The sequence below is a fragment of the Poeciliopsis prolifica genome, unplaced genomic scaffold (genome assembly GCF_027474105.1).
Source record: "Poeciliopsis prolifica strain line A6 unplaced genomic scaffold, Auburn_PproV2 SCAFFOLD011, whole genome shotgun sequence".
NCBI classification, from domain to species: domain Eukaryota; kingdom Metazoa; phylum Chordata; class Actinopteri; order Cyprinodontiformes; family Poeciliidae; genus Poeciliopsis; species Poeciliopsis prolifica.
This window is the reverse complement of record NW_026562386.1, coordinates 1307580-1331326: the sequence shown is the minus strand read 5'-3', so window position 1 is coordinate 1331326 and position 23747 is coordinate 1307580. Positions and strand designations below refer to the sequence as shown.

At 36.0% G+C, this 23747-nt stretch overlaps 1 protein-coding gene across 6 annotated transcripts in view; it reads left to right on the top strand.

The window, feature by feature from the left end:
- tead1b (TEA domain family member 1b) overlaps window positions 1-23747 on the top strand; it is a 47461-nt gene that overhangs the window by 19607 nt on the left and 4107 nt on the right. For 2 of the 6 annotated variants that reach the window (XM_055036718.1, XM_055036720.1), the window contains 10 exons: window positions 11146-11210; window positions 14082-14297; window positions 16883-16894; window positions 17915-18046; window positions 18302-18348; window positions 18450-18511; window positions 19260-19384; window positions 20260-20433; window positions 21525-21665; window positions 21780-21932. In XM_055036718.1, coding sequence (XP_054892693.1) covers window positions 11146-11210; window positions 14082-14297; window positions 16883-16894; window positions 17915-18046; window positions 18302-18348; window positions 18450-18511; window positions 19260-19384; window positions 20260-20433; window positions 21525-21665; window positions 21780-21932 — 1127 coding nt within the window. The remainder of the gene's footprint in view (window positions 1-11145; window positions 11211-14081; window positions 14298-16882; window positions 16895-17914; window positions 18047-18301; window positions 18349-18449; window positions 18512-19259; window positions 19385-20259; window positions 20434-21524; window positions 21666-21779; window positions 21933-23747) is intronic. The other 4 variants (XM_055036722.1, XM_055036723.1, XM_055036724.1 and 1 more) reach the window with 4 other exon arrangements.

The following is a 23747-nucleotide window of genomic DNA, read 5'->3' as shown; positions in this document are numbered from 1 at the left end:
CTCCTAATTGATAGAGTGATTCAGACAAGGCCTTGCTGTGCAAATTGGTCCCCTGTGAGTATATTGCATAGAGTTGGGACCATAGCAGGTTTCATCTCCAGCCTTGTTTGAGAGGCACAGAGCCAGGAGAGCGGAAATAGAATGGGCTTGGACCCGCTGAGTGATAAAGAGGCTGTCTTTACGTCTGTGTACAGGCACAGTTCAGCAGAGGTTGGCTGCTGTAATCCCCTCAGTGTCTCCAGGAAGGCTCAGGTTAGTGACCTGCTGCTTTGTGATGTCTTGTAAGATTTTCAGAGAACGCCTCACCTTTAATCACCCACTGCTCAGCTAACACATTAGCTCAACCGCTCCTGACCCAGCCTCTGCAATAAAGCCTTTTATCTAGCTCAATAAGGTCATTTGAAGTTAAGTATTGATTTCTTTTGCTCTTCAGAGAAAAATGGATTTTTAAAGAGCTGTTAATTACACTTGCTCACTGCGTTATATAGAGAACTTAATTTCTGAGACTGTATTTTGTAATCCTTGCTGAAACTTGACGTATGTCAAATGAAACATTTGACATACGTTGAATGCTCAAACTGAGTGACGCATACCTACCCAAAAAGCAAAAATTAAGAGCATAAATTTGGAAAATGTAGCAAAAAATGTTTTCTGTTTTGGTCAGTGAAAAACGAGTGTCAATGTTAGTAAAATGTGACGAAACTGACTTTTCATTTATGAGAATTTACATAAATGGCGGGAGCTAAATTTCTCGTGAAGAGATAGATTGTGGCTCAGAATGATGAGAATTTGAACAATTCAACAAAACAATGCCTTTAAATTCTGATTTTATATCCATTTAAACAATAACACAACAGTGTCGATGCAAAATCGCCATGACAGAAGGATCCTCCTATGCATTATTAAAGGCCATGCATTTAAGTTCTCAATGTCAGAAATATGTAGATGAAGCATAACTATCCTTAATGTTGACATTTGAAATATAATTTATTTACTTCAAGCGAAAAGTTTCCTAAAACTAGCGAGATAATTTTGTTTGGGAAAACAAACAGAAACCAAGAGCGTCATCACAATACTATACAAGAATATTGCTGCATCACATTCATTTAATCAGTCTGACTTAACTTCAGATTTTATGTTAGCCAGTTTTTAGCCTTTTCTCTGCAACAACTCTTGCCACATTTAGATCATACTTTCATCTCATGATCTACATTAGTTCTGTACACCTAAAACCACCCAAATTAAATTGATCCTCTTCTATGGTTGGCTATTGTCCCGCCATCCAATCAGAAAGCCATAATCCTTAAATTTTGACGACTTTCTGGGAATAAAAAACAGAAACCAATATAGATGGCTACATTGAAAATATTATTTGAAATATGCTGTACTTTATCCCTTTTAATTCATTGAACCAAAAAAATGAAAGCTGATTCAAACCATCAACTCAAACAGGGATTCACAGGATTGTTTTGGTGAATGAGAAATATTATAAAGAATATAGAATAAGTTAAGTATTTATTCTAGCACTCGGGGAGAAAACAGTTTTGCCTCAGTCTGCTTTCAGTTCAGAAATCATTTCTTTAACGTAAATGAAACAGTCGTAAGTCTGTTTGTTTCTGCTTCTTGTTTCTGCTTTCTGCTCTGAATGGATCAATTTTCAACAAAAGAGCAGGGTCCACCACATGTGTGCGAAACCAGAAAACAAGAGTTTGAAAACTGCTACTTACAAATTACAGCATGCAATAGGACCGCGATAATAATCACCTCCCAGTGTAAAATTGTTACAATCTAAAGCCAAAGTACTTTAGAAACATTGTTGTGTTTTATCTCCTTCCCAGTCATCATGTGTGTATAAGTAAAGGCTGAATAAAAAACACACGCCACATTAGGAGAGGATGAAGCTTAAAGCTTTGTGCTTTCTCCGCAGGCATTGAGATGGTTTTCACTAGTTTCAGAGTGTTGTACAGAGGAGGGATTTATGTTGTGTGGCAGAGAATAATGCCGGTCTTTGTTGTCATCGTGGCGTCACACATGCACCAATCATCCTTGAAGTCTTTCTCATGTGCTAACACTTGTGAGCATGAGAGCTCAACAATGCAGGATGTTAAAGCTCTCATTTGAGGTCGCTGGTGGATCTCATGATGAGCAGAGATCTGAAATATTTGACTTTAGAGTGGGAAAAAAAGAAATGACGTGATTTGTTTGGTGTGAATAGTCATCAATAAGCTAACAATTTTGCCTTTGACCTTCAAGACATGTCTAACATAATGCTGTGAATGGATAGCATGTGGGTTTTCTCTTATAAAGGGAACTGTCAGGTTTTCTTTTGAAGCCTGAAGTGAGTGGTTCTTCTGTGCCTGGCCAGCTTTGGCTTCCTAGTGATATTTCAAGTAAATGGCTTGCTTCCCCTTTTTCCTATTCCCAAAACCTGGAGCGAATGTCTTCGTATTGTTGGCTTGGTCTTTTATGATGCTAATGTTTGTCTGAGACCACCGAGTCATCTATCATGGATGACAAGAGAGCTGGGGGACTGAGTCAGTCAACTGCTTTCACACCTACACACACATATAGACAAAGACATAAAAATAAACCCTCAATTGGATACACATTTTACATTAAAATCATCCATGTTTGTTTTTGCAAATCAGATAAACCCCGACTTTTGCAAGTCACATTGTGGTTTTCCTAGTGCGCTGTGACCTAGAGTCCAATTATTGATCTCAGACACTGCACACCGTACAACTTTATTCAGGACCCCTCTGAATAGAAAAAGGCAGCTGTATTGACTCTGAAAGCTCTGAGCTCAAAATGTACATGTCCACTCAGTTTTAACATTCCCATCATTACCACCAAGAAACAGCTGTTAAACAGGGTTGATTAATTTGAAAATAAGGTAAATGTCAGTGGTATTGTTTCTCACTAAAGACCAGAGCCGGATGTTGACGTTCTCATACACTAAAATAACAGTCAGTGAGCCATTGATATTTGCATTGCTGAACTTCAATCGGTAAGAAAAATCACTCTGATCTGCTTCTCTGTGTCGTCAGTTTGGAACAAGTGAAGTCATGATATGTGTGTATTTGTGTAAAAAACCTGAATCGTCACTCACAATTTATTTTTGTTATTTACTATCAATATCTTAAGAGAAAAAAAATCTCCTAATTCATAAAAAAAAGGGAATTAAAAACAGAGGATGTGCTACTATCAAATTCTTACAAACTAACCTTGAATAGAAAACTTTTGGTATTGCTTCTAAAATAATATTAAATGTTATAACAATATTTATAAAATTCAAATAGGCAGAATTAAGCAAATTAATTACACTTTAGCACTCTTTAAAATGACTTAAAAAAATAAACAACTAAAATGAGTGTTTTCAAATAATACCAATACCAGCTGATATAAACAGAGTAATTTGCCAGGCTGCTAACTGGGCTGCATCCCGCTGCTTAACGGGCAGCTGCAGCTAAACAACTGTAGTTTTAAAATGGCGTTAACTTAACTTGACAGTAATGGGTAGAAATTCTTGGGTTTACACAACATTACCTTCTGTGTTTTGTACAGCCAAAAATTTTTTTCCAAGTTGCTATATTTGTCTTTTTTGTGGACGTGGAAAAGTAGTAGTCTTCTCTCAGGGGGCTGACTGGTAGTGCACAGCAACAGATGGAGGAGTGAAGTGCGCACCACACAGCCAAGTGATGTTCTGGTCACTGAAATACTTTTTAATTAAAACCATTTCAACCCAAAGGAATAGTGTATTATGAAAATTCAGCCTGATTAAAATCTGCAACTTTTTAAGGCCTCAGTATACTTTCATTGTGAAAACTAGTCAATACTTAGTCATTAAAAGAATTTACAAGATGTTGTTGGTTTCCCAGTTTTCAGAAAAAAAAAATCATTATCCACTCTACCCGCTCACAGTTTTTGTTTGTCCAGAAAATAAATTATTTATGCCCTTCTCGTTCTTAACATTACTTGTCTTTATTTGAGGGGTTTGGAGAAAATCTGCTTGCGGTGTCTGACTTCCAAACTTGGACCGCTCACCAACGCTCAGAACACAATGTCTTTTGTACTCTGGCAAAAAAATTATTTCAAAAAGAAGCCTTTATTGATCCACTGGACTGCTTTCTAAATGCAGATGGAGCTGTTTTCCTTTATGCACAGCACATATCAACATAAGTACGTTTTGTAACTGTGGGAGAGCTATTAATTAGTAGTTTTCTTGTGAACCTTTTAATGTTTGTTCATTAATTTTTCAGCGTTTAGGTTTAAGTGAAATAGAGTCAGTTGCAGATCATTCATAAGCTGAAGTACCACTTTTATGTTGCTGATTGTTTCTGACAGACAAAGAAAAACATTTATCAGATAATTGATTAAGGGGTGGGGGAAATGGTTTCATCCACCAGTTGATCATGCTGTTACTTTTAATTTACTTTAAAAATTAGAACTACTAAAGCCTCTAATTAACATAAGAAACAAAGATGGTTATGGAATGCCTTTCTAAGTAAATTTCAGCTTAATAAAATCTTTATTTGTGCTTGCACTGTCCCTCTGTGCTCTTTTCGATCAGACTCCAAATACAGAGAGTCAATTTGAAGCCACATGTATGCAGGCGATCTGCCGGCTGATTCTGGGCCAGGCCCGGTTCTGCTCTCATGGCAGAGAGCTGGGCCAGATGTGACTGTGGTTGTGCCTGCATTAGAGGGAAATAAAAGGCTGTTCCAGGAAATGGATGCTTTTAAAAGGAGGAAAAGGGAAAAAGGGACCAGAGCATTAACCTGTTCAAAAGACTAAACTAAGTCAGGCTTTGACTCAATATATTTTATTTAAATTCAATCGGGTATTTAGGTCATGCAGGATTTTTAACGGCTTTTAGACTAAACAAATATGCAGTCCATAAAATAAAAAATGAATAAAATAAAATAAAAATAAAGAGATATAGCCAAGCTAACCTAGTTTGGTAAGCTCCAATAAAAATTAAAATAGGAAATTAAATTTAAGTAAAAAAGTACAAACTACTAATACGGGGACATTATTTGAAGTTTATTGAAATGATAAATATTAATAATGAATATTAATCCTCTATGGTTTTTTAGAACTACAAATTAACTACTCAGTCTTACTTTATATCTTTCAATGGATTCACACTAATTTCTAAAAGCAACAAGATGCTTACAATGTTATTTGATAAAACTTCAGAAATTGTAATTAGTCTGGATTTTTAACTAATGCAGACTAATTAAAGGATTTTTTAAAAAGTGTTTAAACATGATAATAAACAAATTATATACATATATTTTTAATGAAAAATAAAAATGTGCTATAACAGAAAATTATTTAATTTAATAATAAAAAAAAGTGTGGAAACAGAAAATGTTAATTATTTTGTTAGTTTTTGCACAAATTTGTTGTTTTAGCATCTCACACTTTAAATCAACAAAAAAAAGGTCCCAATTTATGCAAATGAGACAATAAGGGTCTTTGAACCTGAAAAACATTTGCAGGTGTTGCATTATGTGAAGAGTTGATGGGAGTAAAAGGCTAATGTGCCATAGGTTTTTAAGAGCTCTGACTCTGTTGGAATCTCAGAAAGCCAAGGTTTATTTTTCACTTGTAATAGTTTTAGAGAAAAATCACAATTTCTTGAATGTTTCTGCTGGACATGCAGCTCTGAACCTCAATAAGCTCATGGAGTCATAAAAATAAATTGTTCTGTAGAGACAGTAGTGGCTCTTAACATTTGAACTAAGTCACTACAAAATGCATTGTGTGTACACTTCACACAACGGCACGTCTTCAAAGACAGAAGATAATAGTATATTTTTCCAAAGCTTTTTTTATTTTTTACAGCAGTTGGCAACAAAACACTGGAGACTGTTTTTGCCATTTTTACATTTCTTTGATTACCAATGCATTGCTTGTCTTTCTGTTTCTGATTTCTTCATAGTTGTATTTATTTGAGCCAGAGAAATGATGATTTATGTGATATAAACCCAACAAAGATTTAAAAGATACACTGAAAAACTGAATTAGTTTATGAAGCTCCAACGTGGTGCATTATTTCTTGTCTTGTTTCTTACCTAAACAGTGTATGTTCAACATAGGCAATATTTCTTCAAGTGTGTTCAGACTAAGAGGCAGAGTCTCTGTGTGGGGAATGTTTGGTTTGGGATTTTGTTTCATATGATTTGTTTCAGAATTTACACAAAAAAACTGCAGGAGACGTCTTCTTATTTCATTAGCCATGTAATTATAACAGAGAAACAGAAGATAATAGAAGATAATAATATTGTTTTTACAAAGCCATTGTTAGGTATTAGGTTTGGTATTTCCAAGAGATGGAGCATTTTTCATGTGGAATACATTAAATTCCTGGGTGAGAAAAAAATAATAATAATTTTTTAGGGGGACTCTTTTGAGAAAGTTGAGCTTCCATCCCTTTGTGGAGTTACTGCAGGAGTGCCATTCATATGTGATCCTCCAGAGTAATTAAGATTCATGGAGGAAGTTCACTCAGACCAGGTTGGAGGATTCCTGCTCCTCAGAACAGATCTTTCCAGGAGAACCACAATAAATATTTAATATTTTTCTCACTGCTTTGACTGACAGGAAAATCCTATACACAGTAAATGTTCTCTGTTCTGAACAACTTTTGGTTCCTGGACTTTGTTGGGGAGTTAACTCAGAACAAAAAGCATTTTAAACAAAGAGATGACTTTGTTTAAAAGTCTACACAAGAATAACCACATGTTTAAATAGCTTCTATATTAAAGTATTTAAAAAAAAAACTCTTTTCAATTATGCAGGGTTGTAAAACAAACAATTCTATATTTAGTTTTTGATTTAAAGATGTTTGTGATCACTTGTTTTAGGAAATAATTGTTAAAATTATGTTTTTGAAAGAAAAGATGAAAAACAGCACATCCTACACAAATGGTAGCCCATATTCTGTCCTCAAGAACTTCTGTCCTGCAACTTTTAGATGTATCACCCGAATCCAGTGAGTGGCTTGTTACCAGGACTCTGGCATACTGATATTCCGTCATTTGATCCAGGTGTGTAGGTGCAGGGATGTAAAAGTTGCAAGATATATTGTAGCTCTGTAGGACTCGATTTGGACCTTCAAGCCCTGCCCGGTGATTGCCAGCGTTGCCCCCTATAGTTTAAATAGCTGCAGTGAGATACTGAGTATCGGACTGAGGTAGCTCGTCTCATTCTTCACTTTCAGCCAGAAGATCTTTGAGGAGATGTTTCATTCAAGTACAACCCATTTTCAAGTCACCTTATCACATCTCAACCAGATTGAGGTCTTGGTTTTGGCTTTGCCCAGGACTCTGTTTCTTCTTTGGTGGACTAATTGGTATGTTTAGTGTAACGGTTTTGTTGCAGCGTCCAGCCATTTTATTTGCTTTTTCTTACACAGTCCTGTATTTTTCTCCAACATCCTCTGAAAGATGATAGAATTAATGATGGATTCTGTGAAATGTCCTCCACTTGTGGACTATTTTTAGTAGACCGTGAAATGGCTGATTTGAAATTCTTTGGGGTTGTGGATCCCTCAGCACACTCATAAGATGCCACAATCTTCCTTCTGAGGCCTCAGTCGTGGTGTTTAGTCACTCGCGCAGTCGGTGCACAGAAGATGAAATATGCTGAGTAATGAGGTTCTGGTCAAATGCACCTGATATGAACAATGTTTAACTTTGAATATGTTAAGTGGACATGCATGTGAGTTTCCTAACCAAAATGTGGATTTTTAATACACTTGACCATTTTTAAAGGTACGTTTTGCTTCTTTTTTCTTTCAGTTTTTATTGGTACAATATATAAAATTTCTAAATGTCTGCATGGGGTCACAAGATGCTATCCATTTTTTTTTTTACACAACTTAGCTGCAAAACCAGAAAACACTCAATTAAGATTATATTCTTGACTATGTTTTTTTTACACTTTTTTCTTATTTATGAATATTTGTATGGTACAGCTGCACTTTTGATCAAGGTTAGCAGAAAAACATTTATGCATCTGTCACAATGTATTTTTTCCCAGATTCAACAGTATTCAATTTATCATTCAGCTTTTGATAATTGAAATAGGAATTCTGAATAACTTTCAATAACTTAATAAATAGATTATTGCAGACTATTATTTGTCTGTTATACAATTACTTTCAGTGGCTTTTGAGTCAGTATGTTTTATATAAACAGCATAAAATACTGAGTTTAAAGCTTATTTTTATTTTTAAGTTTGTTCCACTGATTTATTTAAAATAATATTGTATCCCCAAATACTTAACAGGTTTTTATTTGTCATCTCTTACTAGGTGTATATTTTGTAACTATTAGATGGAGGAAAAATGTTTTTTGTATGTTTAATGTGTATACTTCCATTTTCCCCCAACTACTATTGTTTTGCACTGAACAGGGGAAAACATTCAGGCTGGCTAGGACCCACTGGGCTTTTTTCTCTAGCTTGGTGAAAAGAATGAATTATTCAGCAGTCGGCAAGCTTTCAGCTGCCCATTTGTGTGCTTTGATGTTGGAATCAGGACTTTGCATGAATGCCTCTATTGTCATGTTGCGTGTCTTCTGTGTATGAATTACTGAAAATGATGCTGATGTCTGCTTCATCAAGTAAACTTTGCAGAAAGTGCAAGTCCCCAGATGTTGTTTTTATAATGCGTAAGGACGTGATGAGGTTCAGACTGGCCTTGGGTAAATGCAGCCTGACCTACCAACTACAGCTAGAAGTTGAATCTCAACCTGCTGCTAGAGTATATAAATTGGAGAGTATATGGAAACTGCCTTGACCTTTTTAATGTAATGCTCTGAAGATCTACACTGACTTTAAAAAATACATCTCTAATGAAGATAGTTTTAATAATTTTTGGGACTTGAAACTTAATAGACATAGTGATGGACTATGTCTCTTGATTTGCAGATATTGACAGTCATTATGATTCAGGCTGCCTGGGCTAAGATCTTGAAAAGAGTGTCTATGCTGTTGGCATGCTTTTTTCATTTTAGATTTTTAACCCCACACAAAGCAAAACTTCACTGATAGTTTATTAATCCACAAGCCTATTTTATTGACTTAGCCATATCATAAACTCTCATATCAGAAGCGAGAACCACGAGACCCAAAAAATCACATTTATTTATCTTTAGGCTTATAAATAAGAGTTTCGCATTACTTTTAAAATGTCTCTATGTTTTTGTGTGTGTTTATTTTTTCATTACTTGTATAGCAGGTGGGAACAAATCGAAGATTCGTCGAGGATTTAAAATCAGGACCTCTCACACCTTTAGACTTTAAATAATCCTGCGTCCCTAAAAATGTTTGTGTTTAGGTTTTCTGACACTTTATTCTTCAGGCAATCAAATGATTCGCTTAGATGACATCCTAAGATGCCTCTGGAGGCCGAAGACTGTATGTCACAGAATGCATGGAACAAATAACTCTTTCAATTGAGAGCTCTTAAGTGACTTCCTCTCCAGAGAAGGTCTCAACCTCATTGTGCGTTTTCATGATGTGAACAAAGATGTCCTCCAGAGAATATCAAATGTCTTCTCTCCCACCTATATGTAATCGTGAGATTTCCTCTCATGTTCTCTTTTCTTTTGTAATGTGTTACCTTTGATGAAAAAAATATTTTCCCTCTGATTCCCCAAGATATGCTTTATTAACACACGTGGTACCTTGTGATTCACTTGTCGGAACAACAGCAAGACCTTTTAATTGATAATGAAGTATAGCTGGAGGAAGAAAAGCTTCATCCTGACTGGATTTGGCAAATTTAATGGAGGAGTACTGCAGTGCCATGGCACTGGCTGGCTACAGCTGGACACATAATTAGAGTGCCTCCCTATCGATAATTTGTGTAATAGTTTTGGTTGGCAGTATGTTATTACCATATGAAAGGGCTAAGCAGGGTCAGTGCATTGCTACAGCAATTAGAGCGGAGCTGAGGGCAGAAGAATGTTTTGGGTGGTTGTTAATTGGAAATTTCTACAAAGCTATGCTTTAATTATAATTGAGTCAGGGCTGCACTGTTTTAAACCCAATATATTCAGTTGCCATTATTTTCTGTAATAGCATGAAAAGCTAGGTCTGTTTCCTTTCAAAACGTTGGGCTTTGAAGAGCCTGAGGTGGAATTAGATTAATTTTAAAGGCTCTGCTGCTGCTGAGTTTTTTTCCCCATGCTAATGGAGCACAGTGTTGTCACAGCAAAACTGGACCTGATTTGTTAAAATGTGCATACCTTATGCTTTGGAAGTATATACTGTAGATATGCATCATCTGCTGCATATGAAATTATTATATAACTGTGAATTATTTTAGTCCACCTTCCTCTGTGAAAGAGATATTTTTATTTTCAACAGCTACATTAAGTCAGCTGGAATGTACAAGAGAAAGATTTGAATATAGAATAGCTATTATAATTTTTCCATGACTTTTATCCAAACAAGAAAAATACAGAATGTAAAGTCTTATAAAATATCTATTTTTATTTCTGTCATTGCTGAGAAACCAAAATTTGAACACAACATAAACAGTATTAAACACTGCAGAAAACACGGTCATGTCTTATTCTGAAGGTTAGCTCCATTGGGAGTAACACGTTTTAATTCTCTTAAATTTATGTTTCTATAACATCTCATTTGGATTTTTTTGTCTCATATTCAAACTTATTCCAGTCAAGCTTTTTTGGGGCAAGAAAAGAGTACATTTTATAAAGATACAACCATCAAGTATCTTCTGTTCAACGTTAATTTTCTTATTTCTTATCATTTTTGAGCTGACAGATGTAAAATTGTTGGTGACCTTTTTTTCAAGGGTTGTAAAGCATAGGAGGAGAAACTTGGAGTTCTTAATAGAGGTATCATAAATCCAACAAAATATGAAGATGATTATGCCCATCTATGCATAAAAAGCATATATCTCAAATTTTAATTTGACTTAAAATGATTTAACAAAAATGCATCACAATAAAGACTCTTGATGCATTTATAGAATGAAAGTGATGGGATCAGTCACCTGATTTACCGATCTCTGATCAGTAAATCACTCCAAACTTTGCATTTCTGTATGTCTTTTTTTCTCTTAGTTATTGGAATCTGTTTATCGCACTCGTGTTGTTTCAGGTCGAAACGAGCTGATAGCCAGATACATCAAACTTCGGACTGGAAAGACAAGAACTCGCAAGCAGGTAAGACAAGTGACAAGATGCTCCACTCGAAAAGGTATTGTTGGCTTTTCTTGAAGCAAACAAGAAAGCTAAACGGCAGAGTTTAGTTAGCCAATTTATGGGCTTCATTGGAATGCATTGATCAGGATTTTTAGACCCTATTACAAATTCATAGTACAATTTTTAGAATCTATTATCAGAACTTGCCGATAACAATTACATATTAGAATATAAATATTTTCTCTTTTTATTCTAACAAGGCTGCTAAATATAAATGAGAGAGTTTCATTCTACCCCAATTAATTTATTGAGTCATGACACACACATCCTAAGACTTTAGGTGTTAGGATGTTTGCATTTTTGTGATTACTTACTGGGAATAGCTTAGAGCTTTAAAGTAGCTTTTTAAAGTTCATTAGAAAATACACCAATTCTAAATAAAAGCTAATTGCAGTGAACTAGAGTCAAAATGAAGGGATTTCCATCTGCACTGCTATTTTTATTCTGTTAGTAATTTTGTTTACCTCAACCAAAGAGGCAACAACATTTATGTAATGACATAAAATTCTTCTATTCTGATTTCTCCATTTTTTTTAAACCTACCTTTTTGATGGATGGTATGTATCTATCTTAAGTAGGAACCTCGAGAGGGCAAAACATTAATATCAATATTCAGTTAGAAAACCTGTTGGTGAAATATAAAGACTACCTAAGCCTAAATTTAAGGTATCACAGTAAAGACTCTACATTTATAGAATAAAAGTGATAGGATCAGTCACCTGATTTACCAATCTCTGATCAGTGTGATAGGAAAATCACACTGAGTGAACACACTGTGTGTTTGGGCTGGTTACTCCTACTACTTAGAAAGAACCCCCAAAATGACCTCCGGTCAGGATTTAGATTTTCTTAGTGAAACACAACATTGATAACAACTGCCATAGATACTACAAAATACTTTTCTATTGCAGAAGAAAACAGTTTAACTGAATTATTTCTGCTTATTTTTTTATCTGTAGATGATACATTTTGTTCCCACAACTATTGAGGCATTTAGTTTTATTTACTCATACAAGTAAATTAGTACCACTTCTCTCTCTCTTTTATTTTCAAGTGGGATGCATTTTATCACATGAAGCAGCACTAGATACTCAGCTGACAAAGTGTCTTATTGTTTGACAAACAGAGACGTGCCGATCGTAAATAAAATAATTGCGCAGGCGTAGTCTGGTGTGGAACATTATGACTGAGGTGTTCAACTGAACTGTTGTTTTTCAAAATAACTCCAGTCTTTCAAGACAAACATCACACAGTGCGTCATGATCACAGAACATAAAAATCAAAACATCAAACGAAAAGATGGTTAGAATTTTTTTAAAAAATGATGCCGATAATTAAAAACTGTATTCACTAATTGTGTTTGAAATGTTATTTATGAAAAAAACAAAAGTCCTTAATCTTTGAGTTGTGTTTTGTGTAAAGTGCAGTGTAAATAGTTTTTTCAATGTTCTACTCTCCCTAATGAACTTTCTAAATAAGGAGATCCATGCAGTCTTTCCTGTCTTAGAGACACTTTTGATCTTTTTACTGACTTTTGATCAATATAATTCTGGTAATGACTGCGACTAATTAACATAATTAGCAGGTGATTATACATAATATTTCACATCAATTAATTGCCTTGTTTTCTTGTCCTATAAGAATATTCCTTAAGAAACCTATAAAATGGGTAAGATTTTTGGATCAAAGTGAGACATCATAGGATTTCCTTAATGATATTTCAGAAAATTATCAAATCTCAATGATATTTCCTATTAAAAATAGAAATCCCTCGAGGACCACCTTAGTGAATGACTATGATAAACAAGGTGGTGTCTGCAGTGACACTCAATCCCTGAGTGTGTATTGATCAGTCTGGACCGGAAAGGCTGCATGATTTGCTGCTCTGGGACACAGATTTAGGCTTGGGGGTTGTTGTTTACACACAGCTACAACAAGAAACAAGCTTCTTTCCCTGTTGTTTGTGCAAATTGATATTGTAAAACATTCCCAATACATGCATAATGGTTCATTTACTAATTCAGAACACAGTGCAATGAATAAAGGAGATGTACATGTAGATTTTATGTAGTTTTTGTCTTTAATTTTATCCACAACTTTAAGGGGAATATTTGTGGGAAAACAAGCAGAAGCTGCAACAACTATGTCATTATTGAACCTCATTTAATTTTGTTCTGTAAAGATGCTAAAACCAAAACATGCATGATTTCCGAAGCTTAATAAGCAGCCATTGTTCAAATGTCAAACTAAGGTAGGTCTGTCTTGATTTATGTGTAAATTGCATGCATATTTTTGAACTACTAGGTTGAAAAGGCAACACCTGCCGATGCTTTTCCGTTGAATCCTTTACTTCTGTTACACTATTCAACTTAAGTGTGATTTGTGTTTGGAGTCTACGCAGCCCACAACTCAAACCTCCTATTAATGCACATTACTTTTAATCAAAGTGCTTCTACACTGCCTCATTTCTAAGTACAGGACCATTTTGAATTGTGTGAACGACTAAGGTAAACTTGACTGCAGAAAGGCCTTGTTCGGCACCAGCAAGATACTAGACCAGCCAATTTTCATTCAGCACACAGTGGATCACATCTGCGAGCTCTTAATGTGTGCAAAAGGAGCCTGCATCTTCCCTAATCAGCTCACTTAAGTCACGACAACACACTGTACATCGCCTTTATTGGTTGTTAGCTTGGTGTGTGGTTTCAGAAGGCTTCACTTATGCTCCTTCAAGTGTTTTTAAGCAAAGAAAGAATCTGTGATCCACTCTGAACCTTTTTTGGGGTTTTTCTTGTTTTTTTATTGTACTTTTTCTCTTGTTTTCCAATGGAGGTGTCTAGTCACATACAGGTCTTAGCAAGAAAGAAAGTTCGAGAAATCCAAGCTGCCATTAAGGTACGTCTGGCTTTGCCCAGTTGCAGGGGGCTTTTCATTGCCATGGTTACAGGCTCTTCCTTTGTTTTCCTCCCCTCCCCTACCCCGCAGGTGTCTAGTCACATTCAGGTTCTTGCCAGAAGAAAATCTCGTGAGTTTCATTCCAAGCTAAAGGTATGCGCTTTTCTGCTTTTGGGCTTGTTGGTTGCTGTGCATCTTAAACTTCCTGTTCCTGTGGTGACGGAGTGAATGCATGGTCCTCTGGTTCCCTGTAATCCCTGACCCTCTTCTGACTGCTACCTGTTCAACCTTTTCTAACGTCCCTTCAAGTTCTTGCTCATCTTCTCACCTGATCATGCTTTCACTCTCCGCCCTGTGAGGTGTTTCTGTTAGTTTCTCCTTATGGGCCATTGCTTCAACAGCAGCTGCACATCAATTGAAAATTTGTCAAGCAATAATGAGATTATTAATATTTGTATATATATTATCCAAATGAACGGATATTTGTAAGTTACAATTTCTTTTATTATTATTATTATTTTATTATTAGAAAGGGCAGCTATAACAGTCACTTGGCTTTCGGAAACTACAGGACGTCGAGATTTGTTTTCAGAGGAGTGCCACCCATCACTCCATTCAAGCTAAATATGAGGTTAGCTACCAAAGCAAATAACACTGAGAATTTACAAGGTTAAATCAACTTCAACTGACTAACATTTAATTACTGGTTTTGGCTGCACACTGGTTGGAAAAGATATACATGTGAAGTGAATTTTATGATAACATTATGACCTGCGATAGTAAACAAATACTTCAATAAACAGTACTACTTTAATTCTTCTCTGGGTTCTTGCTAATAGTGAAGCCTGATAAACAATCCAGCAAGAGAAAAAAAAATACATGTAATTCCATCTCAACAACATGGTTTAATTAATCACATTTGTCTACATTTATTGATTTGGGAATAAAACAGATTAGTTGTAGTTTCTTACTAACCCTAAAACATTTTCTGCAGCATTAAAAATCAAGTATTTTCAAATATATTATAATATTTAATGCAATGCAAACAGTCAAGAATATAGATTTAAATTACCACAAAATGTTATATTTTGTGGTAATGTTAAATTTAATAGTTTTATTTTATTTTGGTATATTGACATCATTGAAATCTTTAAGCTTATTTAATTGAAACTAAGAATCAGCATCGGGCTAACTGAAGTTAAAAAATATAAACTCCCACTTCACAGTTTAAAACTATAACATTTGACACAAAGCACTACAGAAAAAACAAAACCCTGAATACATTTGAGTTTCACATTAAAAATTAAAACGCGTCCTACGGATCACCAATTGGCATGAGACAGTTTATTCACTTAAGTGAAATTGCTAATCGTTCAAAAAAGATAAGGGGATGTTCAAGTTTCTTAATTGATTTGGGTTTTAATATAATTGCGGAACAGTCCAGGGCTCTAATTTTTAATCTATCTGTGTTTAGTAAACATGTTGTGAAGCATGCTGGCATTGGCTGTTGGTGAGTGGCTGAGCGCTGACTCTGTGCAGAAAACTGCCTGTGTACATTTCTTCCTAAGCGGACTTCATTAAAAAAGCTGGGGCACAGAAAGAGAGGAAGTGTATGTGTTTAGTCATAAAATGAAGAAATCCTTATTCCTCCAGTTTCTTTAAAAGAGTAACCCAACTTTTCTTGGCTGCCGGGAGTCTCATTGGTGCACATTTTGAACGGAGAATGGCTGGGAAGCTGCCTCTTTCTGAAATGCCCTTTTTATTTGTTTTTGTCCTTTTGTCCCCAATCTGTTGATAACTCCAGGTTCTCACAATGCCATGGCTGTCAGCCGCTTTCCTTCCTCTCCGTTTAGATGTCGTCATTTCAGAGCGTTCGCTTCAGTTATTTCAGAAATGGCGAAATCTGTTAAAGTCATGAAGAAAGGCTTTTCAGAAAGGCAGAATAAAGTGGGAGAAGCACATTGTGAAATAAGTAATTTTGAATAATACCAACGGGTATTTAAGGTATTTTTTATATCAAAGGGCACTTTACCCGTGTGCCATTTTCACCTTTTTCCTGGGACTATACATTTTGACTTTCACACTTTGCTCCTCTCCTTGTATTCAGCACGAATTAATGACCCATCATTAATCTCTGTGTGTGCGTGGGTGTGTGTGTGTAGGTGTGTGGGGGTGTGCGTGGGCGTGGGTGTGTGTGTGTGTGTGTGGAGAAAGAGCCACTTGCCACATCAGTGGCTGCCCATTCAGGGGCACAGGCGGCTGTATGAAGAAAAACAGACAGCTTTTGTATGAATCCCTGTCTTTTTTCATTTAAAGCAAATTAGTGTTCAGCAGCAAAGAGAAATCCAAGTGTACCCTTCATTCAGGCAGCATCAAAACGTGCTGCCTCTGCTCTTTTCTGTTGCATTTCAGTAAAATTACAGTCATTATGTTACTGCTCTGTTGACTACTGTGATGACTACTGATCAGGAAATAATAGAGCAAGACTTTAACCACAAAGGCTAAGGCTAATTTGTAAATACAAAGTTCATTATCCTTTTATTCCTGAGTGTTCCTGACACTTACATGCATACTTGCACACTTGTTCTGTAGTTACGGTTTTACATTTAATTGAATTATTAATTACATTTTAAGTAAAATTGTATTTTTTTAATGGGTGTCTGAAATTTAAATTTTTAATTTTAATTATCTGCATTGTTCTGATAAGCTTACAATGAAACCTTGTTCTTTGCATTTAGGTTACGAGCATGGTGAGTATTTATTTTCATTTCTGAGTTGCAGTTTCTACTTTATTTAAATGCTGCTTTGTTTGTTGCTGCTAATTTTGTATTTTTTTCATTTTTTTGCTGCAGTCATAGTGACACTATTGTTTTTTGCACTGTTTTTTTTAATTTTTTTTATTGGTGCCCCTTTGTGTCATCACGTTGCTACACTGACATCCACTGCCAGCATGCCTACATGAAGCTTCTGCCACCAATAGGTCTGCATGGCCTTTCCACTGTTCCAACATGCACATCCTACTGCAGCATTTATATCTATAGATATTGCACAATTTAATTGAATATTAATTTGGTATAATGTTTACATTAATTAAGAGTTTAGTCTACCTTAATTACTGCCAAACCTGTAGCATAGAGACCAAAGAAAAGAAGCAAACCTATGTCATTAATCTTTAATAATCTCTTTTTTCTGTAGATTTCTTGGCACTAATGGCCCTTGTTTAATGACACTGGGAATTGAACCCCAGACAACCATGTTAAGGACTTTGGCCTCTGTACAAGGTGCTGAACTCTAACATTTAAGTTGCCCAGCACCCTGGCCTTTATTAATCTTACTGAAGTGGAGTTGACGACCTTCAAGTTTACTTCAGAAATTCTTTCAGATGTTTTTATGTGATGAGTTTTGACATACAGACAAATGTAACCTTGAGATGGATGAGTGCTTCTGAATGAGCATTTTAAAAATATTTTCATTGAAGATTAGTCATCAAGTAAAGCTTAATTCCACTGCATACCACTCCCTGCTGTCATATCTTGGAATTTCAAAGCTGTTGTTTAGCGCATACCTTTGAAAAAAATCAAGTCTTTCCTTAGCATGGCAATGCTGATGGTGCTTCTTTCAATGTGCTTTCTGTGTACTGCTGTGAAAGAGGTCGGTGGTGCTTTCAATGTGCAGTTCGACTCTGTTTCTTGCTACCTCACCAACATGTGCCCCAAGCTCCCCAACTCTCCCCTGTGCGAGTGCTAAGCCTTTTGTGACTGCCCTTAAAGGACCAAGCCGTGAAGGACAAAGCCCTCCAGAGCATGGCCTCCATGTCCTCAGCTCAGATCGTCTCTGCCACGGCGATTCACAACAAACTTGGCCTGCCAGGCATCCCTCGGCCTGCCTTTCCAGGAGCAGGGGTAAGAACTTCACCAGTACTCTGTTATTGGCCCATTCTGTCCCACTTCACCCAGGGCAGGAGTGGGGCCAACTCCATCAACACTCCGGCCAAATCACATTACACACCACTGTTACAATCTGATAAGCACATGATGAGAAGGAGTGCTAGTCAAGATAACTGTAATCAGTAAAGATTAGGAGCCTTTTTGATGTTGCATGTATCAGATGCCCACAGTTGGGTTTATTTTGATGATTTATGTTTCTTCATTCTCCAGTTATGGCAGGGTATGATATCAGCTGGGCAGCCGGGATCCTCACAAGAGTAAGTCTCATAAATAAGTGTCAAAAACATTTAATCTATTGTTATATATGCCATGCCTCCGTAGAGCTCTTTTCACTGAAACCTGTGCTTCCCTTTTTCAGTATTAAGCCTTTTACCCAGCAACCATATCCAATCCAGCCAGCGGTCACAACAGCCATTTCAAGTAAGGCTCAACTCTATAAATAATGGTCAAACATCTGTCATTTTTAAACTGTGAACCAATAGAATAAAGATTAACTTATCTTTACTCTAACCTAATTTAGTAAATTATATTGCGGTCAAATTTTTAATGGCGTATTTTCAGTTCGTAAGACCATTTAGTTCTGATGGGCACAGCTACTTCCTGAACATTTTTTTTATGTTTAAATGAAAAGAAATATAAATCGATTATTACTTTGAATACGAAAATGTTTTAATATCTTGAGCAAGCAATAAAACTAACTGTACATTGCAGGTTTCAGCTTCACTCAACTGAATAAAGTGGTCCATCTTTATATCCACACTGATATTTAATGAATATGTCTGTGGCTTCAGGAGTGAAGTGTAAATATGTGTGAAAAGCCAAACAAATTCTATGCATATTTGGTCACATTTGCATAATTTCATAATTTCTTATTTGTAAAAATAAAACCTTTTAATTTAGGTGACTTTATAGCTCCCTGCTTTAGATTGATCAGAGTGTTCAGGACCTTTGGTTACTCCATGCCTTTCTTTGGTACAAACATGAGATAACACTAAGGACCATTTCCTCTATTGGTTTTCAGACTTTCACTTGTAAGCTGTAGCTCATAAATGAATTTGCCTTTTCACTGAAAGAGGACAGCGATTCTTTAATCATGAACGTGTTCAGTAATTAATGTGGAACATTCCAGAGAGGAGGTGAAACTCTGGCCATCCTTCTGTATTTGCAGGTTATGAATCTGCCACAGCTCCAGCGCCCACAGCTCCAGCATGGCAGGGCCGCTCCATCGGCACATCCAAACTCCGACTAGTGGAGTTCTCCGCCTTCTTAGAGCAACAGAGAGACCAAGACTTGGTGAGGAGAATTGTGCACCTAAAGACTTGACTTCTCGTTTTCATTCCCACCTTGTATCAGACAGCAACTATCTTCTCTCTGTGAATGAAGAGAAAATATTTTCCCAGGCAAGCATTCAGCTGTGTGGAGGCCAAAACAGGCTGAGCGGGGTAAAGTCTGCTTTGCAGCAACACATAATGATTTTAGATTAGTCCGCTTTGTTAAAGCATCTTCTTTAAAGCTAGTTTAAATTTATGTAGAACTTGGATTCACCCATTGTTACCTGGCTTTTGTTTTGCATAAAGCTAAAGGATCTAAAACGTTACATTTCTGATGAAAGCTGCATGTCGTAGATATTGATCCTTTCACTATCACCCTCAAAACATTTGTCAACGGGTCCTTAAGGACACGGTGTCCCCGAAGTTTTAAACTTCGGGGACAAAGCATAAAATAATATTAAATAATGTTTATATGGAAAAACTCCTCCACTGTTTCTAAAATAAAACAGTTCCGCAAAGAGGAACCACAATTTCTCCAAGGCCATTTAAAAATCTGGTTGGAAGATTTTGTGAATGCTCAGCATCACCTAATGTTGCCAAGAATGCCTCAAACATTTACTAGCTTTATAGAGCAATTACATTTCACTTATTGGGCAAGGTTGGTTTTGAAACGTTTTTCCCATTTGGAAACTTTACTTTTTATTTACTAAGGTTGTCTTTGGCTGATCTGATATATTTAACTAACATGACTTCTTTAAAAGGGAAAATACATTTTAAAACACCATAGAAAAGATAGTTCTTTATTTTCTGAGTCTTTATTATATAAAATAATATATTTTTAATGCCTTCAATTGCAAATTGTTTTATGAATAAAATATGACTTCTTTGCTCTTTTAGTACAACAAGCACCTGTTCGTACACATCGGTCAGACAAATCATTCCTACAGTGACGCCTTGCTTGAGTCGGTGGACATTCGTCAGATTTATGATAAATTTCCCGAAAAGAAAGGAGGATTGAAGGAGCTGTATGGAAAAGGTCCTCAGAATTCATTTTTCCTCATCAAATTTTGGGTAAGTGTGAAAATACAATGCACATTTTTAAAGTTATTAAATGGAATTTAGAATGATACATGTAATTATTGTTAACATAAAAAAAAAAAAATAAAATAAGATCCAGTTCTGTATCACTTTGTTCAAGTTTGTATTTGGTGATTTGGAGTAATCAGGCTGCACAGAGAAGATTGCTCCCTCAATGTTTGCAGAATGCACTGTGCTATATTTGGACTTGCATAGCAGGAGAGCCTTTTGATCAAAGCTCTCGCTAATTCAGTGTAATATCTCCTAACAATGGAGTGACCTGGTTGCACTCCTAATGGCTGTTTAAACATTGTATGTATTTCCTCCCTGATGCAAAATGCTAACAAGCGGCGGCCAACAAAGTAGCCCTCGTACGCACTTGGACTAAGTCCCCTCAAATTCCTTTTGAAGTGACCGGCGAATCTGAATTTCAAATGAACGACAGAATCTGCGAAATAATGAACGTGTAACTGCTTTGCTTAATGAAGGAGGAGAATGTTGTTGGGAGAATGTCTCCTCTTTTTGTGGCCATAATGAACAGGATGTTTGGGGCACAGAAAGGCTGCCCTCCACGATTTGTCCCATTCGTCCTCAGAAATCAGTCCCCTAATGTAACTTCATTTAGTTCTTGTTAGATGATGCCTTCCTCTGGTTGGATGCATTTACATGCTTACATGCTGAAAACTTCAAGTCGATGCATAGTAATAATCCCAAGAGATCTGCGACCAATATCTGCTATGTGCGTATGTTTATAAATAGCATTTTTGCTCGTTTTTTCATAAATTAACATAGTGATGTTTTATGTCATAACCGATGAATATGTAAATAATATTTAATATACATAATATTACATATAATGTGAGATCTCCTGATAGAAAAACAAATCCCTGCAGACATGTAAGACATACAGAACCCTAAAGTTAATATTTTAGTCTCACATTGAAACAAATCTCATTGTTCTAACTGTACAAATGGGAGAGTTTAGGTTTTCTACTGGTCATATGCTGACCTAAAAAGACCAAGACATATTCACCTATTTGAACCTTAAATAAGATAATCATTCTGTCTTTTTTTTTTGTCCCTAGGCTGACCTAAACTGTAACATTCAAGATGATACTGGATCATTTTATGGAGTGACCAGCCAGTATGAAAGCTCAGAGAGCATGTCTATAACATGTTCGACAAAAGTTTGCTCCTTTGGAAAGCAGGTTGTTGAGAAAGTAGAGGTAGGAACTTTTTTTTTCTGGGTCAAATTCAATTATTATTGCAGTGGATATTTTTTTTTTACATTATATTTATTTTATATGTCCCAGCGTTAAATTCTCCTTTCCTTTCCACAGACTGAATATGCGCAGTTTGAAAATGGACGCTTTGTCTACCGGATAAGCAGGTCTCCGATGTGTGAATACATGATCAACTTCATCCACAAGCTAAAACATCTCCCAGAGAAATACATGATGAACAGTGTCCTGGAAAACTTCACCATCTTATTGGTAAGCGCATCCCTGACCTTCCCCCGGACTCATTCTTCCTCTTTTCTCAGTCAGGATGTGTTGTCGGTGGTTCCAGCTGTCATTTTTGCCGCTCTGACATTCCTCTCATTCCACAGAGGATGAAACTCCTTCCCAGGAGTCTCATTATCTGAAAGGGAAAGGGAGGATAAGAGAGGGCAGGAACTCCTGCTATTATGGGGTCTTAAGTGTCATTAACCACAAAGAAATAATTAAGGCAAAAATAAAATGATTAAAAGTCAGGCGTGGATCGATATTTGTGTGTGTGCGTATTGAAAAACAATAACCAGGGTCTCCTTTTATGAAGCGTTTTATGAGTTTTGCTAAAAGCAGGGCCCCAAGGGGTATTTGAAACAGTGGTAAAATAATAATTAACCTGCCTCCCACCTAGACAATAAATGCAAGAGAGTATATTTATATTACTTTTTTCTAAACGGCAGGTTGCCACCATGGCCAAAGATGACTGATTCCGAAAAAGTTTAATAGCTTCTAGCTTCAACAAATTGAATTTCACTCAAGAACTTCCTCTCACTCCTCAGTAACATTTTTAGTTTAAGTTCATTTTAAAGATATTATTCTTGCCAAGAAAACATGGCATCATTGCACCCCAAGGTATTTTCATGAGAGCACTTTGGTCCCTAAGAATCAGTGATGAATACAGAATATTTATCATATACCAAATCCATTATTTTACGTTTTTGTCTCATTAGCCGTGAGGACAAGTGTCCTAATTTCTTCTTCTGAGTCTTGGCCAAAGTGACGGCCTAAAACAACTAACAGGTTTATAGTCAAACTATTTGATGCAGTGTAAAACAAAACAATAAAGAAAGGTATCTAAAATACAAAATATATGTAAAAATTAAATTGGCAAAAAAGCAGCAAGTTATGAGATACTGATAAGTAGATAAAGGAGAGGAAGTCCATAAGAGGATATTTTACTGTTCATTCCAATAATCTCATCAATGAGTTGGCAAAACATGCCGACTCATTTTAATGGTGTGCAGACAACATCCCGTAGTGAAACAACACAGTGCCATCTAAGGGCAAAATGTAGTATTTTTTCCCATGTAAGAGAAAATTCTGCAGTAAGACTTCTAAACAGGACACAGGTATTCTTATTGGATCTTTAATTTATGAATTAGCATTTTCTTTAACCTCTACCTGATGCCCTCTTCAATGTCATTTTTAACGCTATTACATTATTTTTAACTCTATCACGCTGTTAAATTTGTTTACACAAGCACTCAGTTTCTGAGAGCTCAATGAATTTTCTTATTTTGTGTTTATATGCAGTTGCTCCCACTGCCAGAGTGAGATAAACATATAAAGTTTACAAAGGTCTTGAAGTGAAACTCCATATCAGTAGAGACATAAGTTATCAGAACCTAACAAGCTGAATTGTTGAATCCCTATTGGAGATTTCATGATCAAACTCTTGCAACCGTGCAAGAAACTGCATGCATTTACATTTTGCATTATTTTAAGGAGGTTGTAATCAGATTTCAAATTGCAAAAGCTGTAACCCCAGAGTCATAAATAAAATAAATAGTATATGCAATTTAAGGAAAACTATATTTTACCTCAAACAAATTCATTGGCTAATCAAATGTTGTAGACCATTTCCTAAAAAGATCTGCACATAAATGCAAACATAAATCTTGTTTTCCTGTCAATTTTAATAAGAAATTTCCCCGGTCATTATTAACGCCTGATGGACTTGACATAAAGGCTTTTTGTCTTTGAACATAATTCAACGTCAAAACTTGTTGATTGTGGAGCTTCAAACTCAAAGGTTCC